General features: G+C 37.0%; 1 protein-coding gene across 2 annotated transcripts in view; it reads left to right on the top strand.

Moving 5' to 3' along the window:
* Positions 1 to 5797, top strand: part of LOC109546254 (venom allergen 3) — an 18571-nt gene that overhangs the window by 8801 nt on the left and 3973 nt on the right. The window contains exons 1-2 of one of the 2 annotated variants that reach the window (XM_019917151.2): positions 558 to 1260; positions 2022 to 2244. In XM_019917151.2, the coding sequence (XP_019772710.1) occupies positions 1040 to 1260; positions 2022 to 2244 (444 nt within the window). In that variant the 5' untranslated portion in view covers positions 558 to 1039. Of the gene's footprint in view, positions 1 to 557; positions 1261 to 2021; positions 2245 to 5797 lie in introns of those variants that run through there. The other variant, XM_019917152.2, reaches the window with a different exon arrangement.

Raw genomic sequence — 5797 nt, 5'->3', positions numbered from 1 at the left:
CGAGCGTTCTTGCTCATTTTGCTTCCGAGAAACATACAAAACGGGACGGAAAACATAAAATTTTGCAATAATCTTACGCCACCCTTGCACAAAACGACGAAAATTTTTCTAATTTCATAGACAACCGAAGACTGTATTGTTTCTACATAGCCCCCTTCCCCCTGATGATACCGCCATCATATCAAATCATCAAGTGATGACTATTGGGACAAAGGCAAAGCAAAAATGAATAAGTACCTGAACGAGGTAGCAACTTGGTTAGCTCTAAATAAACTCTTTAAACTTAGATGAAACAGTGTTTCATACATACAATTTGATTGACATTTAATACAAAAACTTGAAAAAATCGTAAGTTTTTCAGTTGGACTTCGAGAAATCACCATGAAGTATTTTTGTTCGCCTGCACTCGACTAATCTGTTATAAGACGTTTTATGTTCAATTACTTAGGGTTTCATTTTGCTAGTTCTGCATTATTTTCCTAAAATATATTTTTGTTTTGCCAATTTTTGACTCAATTTTTCCAATTTTGTACCAAATGGTTTAAAACATCTTTGATTTTTTAAATGCACTGTTTACCACTCTAAAAAGTTTGACAGAAGAATACCAAAGTCAAGACTTGTATGATCCTGTTCTTGCCCACAAAGTCTTGGCCTTGTTCTTCGTATTGCAGCCTCGAGGACAAGGACAGGAGACTAAGGGATTAATGACCACCAGGACAAATTTAATGCGTTTCAATATCGAATTTCCGTTTGCAAGAGTCTCGTAAGACTAGTCTTGGCTTGGCAGAAGATGGTCTCAGTCTTTTCTTGTCTACATTGGGATTGTTCTTCCAGTCTCGCTCATCACTAAATCCTCCTGATACCTTTTTCTGCTAAACTTTGAGGCTTCCACTAAACCTTCCATATCTTGACCAAGGAAACATGATCCTGTAACAAGCAATTCGTCTCAATCCAGCTTAAAGTTGCATCTCGCCGACTAGTGATAAATCATCAGAGCCTGGATGGAAGGAAAAGAACAATTCGGGAGGTTTTAGGGCGCATGCCATCTGCTACACTGCGACGCCAAAACGGCCGCAAACTTCGTCAGTTTTGCAAAGAGTCGCGGTGCCGTCGCGACGCCCGATATGCGGCATCCACATTGGATGCTGGGGACGTCGTCCACACTATGGAACTTCCTAGAATTGCTTCACATTCTTCAATCTGTCCACCTCTTCAAATGCTGACGCATCCTAATCGACCTAGAACGCCTGTTTCCAAGAGGTAAATTCGGGTGTTTTCATTGAAGAACCTCAATGTTATTCTTCGGGTAATCGTTTAATGTGCGACTCCAGTTTTACTGTGTTCGCACGACAAAACGCGTCTCTGGATGTTGGTGAAACCAAGCAAACTTTGGGATTTCTGTTATTATCATCAGTCACGTTTGTAAATTATCCGGTTATTTGCCAGGATTAATTGTTTAAATACACTCAGCCGGTGAAACAAATCAAAATTACACCAAAACAAGCGCTCATGAATTTATTTTAAGCTTTTCTATTTGTCTTATTAGTTTAGGAAAGTTATGATGAGTAACGATTTTGAGTCAGATTTCTGGCCTTTTTTGAAAATATTGCCTATTTCAGCATGACTTTGTCTAGTATCATCTTGCATAATAAGCCATTCTAAATCGTTGTTTTCACGTCAAAAGCAATCACAGCCCGAGGAAAGTTTATATAAAAACGAATTGTTTGAATTTAATTAAAAGCAGCGTGCTATGCTCGAATGGGCTGGGATTTCTTTGCCATTTTTGCAGATATTTCAGTGATTATCACGGATTTGCGCAAAAAACCTTCAATTTTACATCCTGATTGAACGAGCTTCTTCAGGTGGAGGAGCCCGCATTAAACAAAGTTACTTCCATCAAAAGTCTCAAGTTTTACCAGCGATTTTCTAGCAACTTCGTTTATTTCACTCCATATATGTATACGAAACGGACAACTTTCTTCAGCGAACGTTCTTCGATTTAACGTTGAATTTGATTCCAGATTGTTAAGTTCTGAGCCGCAAATTCCGGTTATACCGAGCGCTCCGCAATACCAGCCGAGTAGAAGACGCGAAGAAGCCAAAGTCCTGCAAAATTTGAGGAGACGCCTAAATGCCGCCAAAGTTGTACAAGCCAATCGACCCGAACCAGTTGAAGCCCGATCTTGTGCCAATAATAATCTAAGTCCCGAAGACACTGACAATCGGCCTTATTTGTTGCAAAAGGTGATTGATTTTCCGTTTATCATTTCGTTCATCATTCGGGGCTTCATAACGTCATATCTGAGAAATTGTTCAAAATATCGTATCCGTCGCAAGGAGCTTTTCGGTAGCCCGTCTCAAGACCTTCCTTTTACTACTGGGGTTTATTTCGAAATTCCTAACCTCTAAAGAGATGGAAGCAGAAATAGGGGAACGTACCGGTTGAAAATAGTTAAAATTTTATAGAGACCAGAAAACGTTTTACAGGTCATAAAAATTATTTTCTTGGGGCTTTTCAGCAGTGATTTTTTACTTCTAATTTGTAAAACAATATTTCTAACCTCAAAAGAGATAGAAGTGAAACAGGTGAATTTTAAGGGGCCGTTGAAGTTTATTAAAACATCTGCATATTCCTTCGAATGTTTTCGATCGCCCGTGTTCAGAAAGTCTTTTATTTATCATGCATTTTTAGAAAATCCCAACTTTTAAAAAACTAGAAGCAAAAATCACATCTTTTAGGGACAAGGGAAGTTCAACAGCAATTATCTGGAAAACGGTTGGAAATATCCAAACAATCATGAGAGGCATTTCGGTAGAGCGCTTTGAGGACTATCTAAGCTGATTTGGGGGGTTTAAAAATTCCTAACCCCTAAAGAGATAAGAGCCAAATTGGCAACATTTCGTGGGTCTTGGCAGTTTAAACACCTTAATTATACCTCTAAAAGCTTCGTGGCAGACCATTCGAGAACTGTTCCAAAAAAAATCTAACCTCCACAAAGCACAAACTAAAATTGCCGACACGAAAGTTTCACAGGTTTTATCTCGGAAATGAGTAAAATACCTTAATTTCCAATACAACGTTTTTGAAACCTTGTCTTATGAGGTTTATTTCTCTAGGAAGGCTTTTTCAGACACTCCTAACCTCTAGAAAGTTATAAGGCAAAATGTAACGATTCTAGGGGCCATTGAAGTTTAAGACCTTTCATCTCGAAATGGGTTGCAAATAGCGGCATTTTCGTAAAGGTTTCGTACTTACTCCATGGGGCGTTTCAAGAACTTCCTTTTTGCCATTGACTTGATCAGAATTTCCTAACCTGTAAAGAGATAGGAGCAAAATTTCGGAGCATCCATCCAAGTTGCTTCAGCTGTTGTTTGCTCAAGGCAGCAACCACCTCTAAAGACGCAAAAAATCGTGAAAAACTCACCAGTTATATCATGGCTTCTTCTGCAATCAGCGCGTCATCTATACACGTCCAAGCGTTGAATAAACGAGTAAAATATGCTAAAATAAAAACAGGAAAATACCCATTTAACATGCTAATAGAATTCAGATAAGGGTGAAAGGTTTTAGCCACCCTAAAGCCAGCAAATGCCAAGGCCAGCTTAAGGAAACCGTCCACTAGATTAGGGTAATTTACGGCGTTTTGTAACGCCACGGGTCAAAGCCACCGGATTTTGGTTCATCGCATAAATTGATGTAGATTTTGTGAGATTTTTCACAAAGCACTACAAAATGTGTGATTTGAGAGCTTTCGTGTATTTAACACAGTGTGTGTTCTGTAATGAAACAATTATTTTCCTTCAACCTACTATCACTGATCTGGTGCGCGCAAGTTAGCGTGCTTTCTAATTTTCTAATTTAAATGTTAATTATGCTTAAAGGTGCATTAGAAATTCGTCATCCAGATAACTTTTCAGTTACCGTTCGTTTCCAGATTAGTCCGCGAAGATTAATTGCTGGCGTGAGTTTAAACGTTGGTTCTAATTTGTTTATTTGCTAAATTTACTGGCGGGATTTGTTTGAATTTGTGAATGTTTTTTAGCATTTACTAGGAAAAACGCTCGAAAATTGTAGTAGAGACAAGGCGTTTTTTGCATCATTCTTTAAAGGGCTTTACCAAAATAGAATGTCGATCTATGACGTCAAGTTTATGATAAATTACATCCAGAAAGGCAGGCGACTTTCCCTCTGCTGAAAATAGGGCGCACTTTGCTTAATGTTATCAGGATGATTTATTTCTCACAAATTTCCGTGTATGCATGGTAAGCATTGAGAGGCAAATTTCCTTCGTGTCCAGCAGGATCCGATAGAATAAATCCAATCGTCTGTTTGCTTTGAAGGAGTCCAAATATCAATTTCCATGGTCGTTTTTCTCTGGTTTTTACTTGAAGGGTGGTTTTTTTGCTGGAATTTCGCGTATAGTGTTTAATTGTTGTTGGTTGTAAAATTTTTATATTATTGTTTTGCGCGTCGAAGATAATTTTGTTTCACGACAGTCTGGAAGCTCGAAAAACTTACGAGTTTGATCCAGAGAAAACCAAGGTTTTTGCTTTATGGTTTCATTTGTTAAGTTTTTTTGCCTTGAAAATGGTGTTTTTCAATTATTTCTTGATAGCATTAGCGATTTTTAATCAAATAACACAAATAATTTTTTAAAGTAAAAATGGAGATACGAATTCAAATGTTTTCTTTCAACAACATGCATATAGCGAATTAAATCGACTTGTTCCAAGTTTATGGCGATAGAGAATAGTTTCCAATTTTTGAAATTTTCATCTGGTGATTAAAAAACATCAATTTTTCATTTAATAGTTTTTTATGGGCGTTAAGAACTGAAACTTAGCCCACCTTCTTATAGCAATTTTAGATGCATGAAAAGTCTATCGGTTTTTTCGCTCAGACGCTTCGTTTTTATTTCTTACGGTGCTCACTGTTTGGCAAGCAAATTCTCAAATTTTCAGTCAAAATTCAACAATGCATGATTTTTCTATCGCAAAAATGAAAGGGGTGATCAGACGCACAAAATAAATAGAAAAGTTCTTGTAAACATAGTCAGAAAATTCTTGCTTTTTGAGTCTCATGTCTAAAGCAGGGGTCAGAATGTACAGGGTGATAGCTTTTTAAGGGTCATGTCCCCTTTTACCAACCCTAAAAACTTTGAGTCGCATTACTGAGGTACAGCAGGATTTCCCTAGTTTTTTTCTTTTGCTTCTCTTCTGCATCTACTATGGGTTCCGAGTTATTAGCATTAGAATAAACTAATGCATGCTGGGTGATTTTGCAAGCATGAGAACGATTCCAGAGCTTTGTCGATTTTGTCATTTATTTTACGGTTTTTGTTCTAAATTTCAGCTAAATATCAGAAAAATAATGTTCCTAATAAAATTTGCACCACTTTGTGTATTTTTCTCTAACAGTTCCGTCCTGAATGAATAGTTGAACTGGAATAAAATATGTGTAGGACAATAAAAATTTGACTAAATTAGCTGACAAAGATAGATTTCGAACCAGTTTTTCAACTAAGGAAAAATTTTGTATTTGTAGATTTGAGAATGCTGGCTGCAAGAGAGCTGGAGCCATTTTTTTGGTTTGTAAAATATCGCGTTAGTGTTCCCAATATCTCGTTCTGCGATATTTCCTAAACAGAATATGAGTATTTTTTACAAACTTCTTTTTGGGTATTTTGCCTCAAAAATTTTTGTCTTTAAAAAAGACAGAATTTCCTCACGTCTTTTATTACAGATTCATAAATAGTGCTCCTATTTCGCAATAAGAACGAATTATTTATCAAAAAGT

This window comes from Dendroctonus ponderosae, unplaced genomic scaffold, assembly GCF_020466585.1.
Source record: "Dendroctonus ponderosae isolate FM_Combo_2020 unplaced genomic scaffold, Dpon_F_20191213v2 Dpon_F_20191213_7, whole genome shotgun sequence".
Lineage (NCBI taxonomy): Eukaryota > Metazoa > Arthropoda > Insecta > Coleoptera > Curculionidae > Dendroctonus > Dendroctonus ponderosae.
Note: the sequence above shows the minus strand (reverse complement) of the source record. Positions and strands in the feature narration are given on the sequence as shown.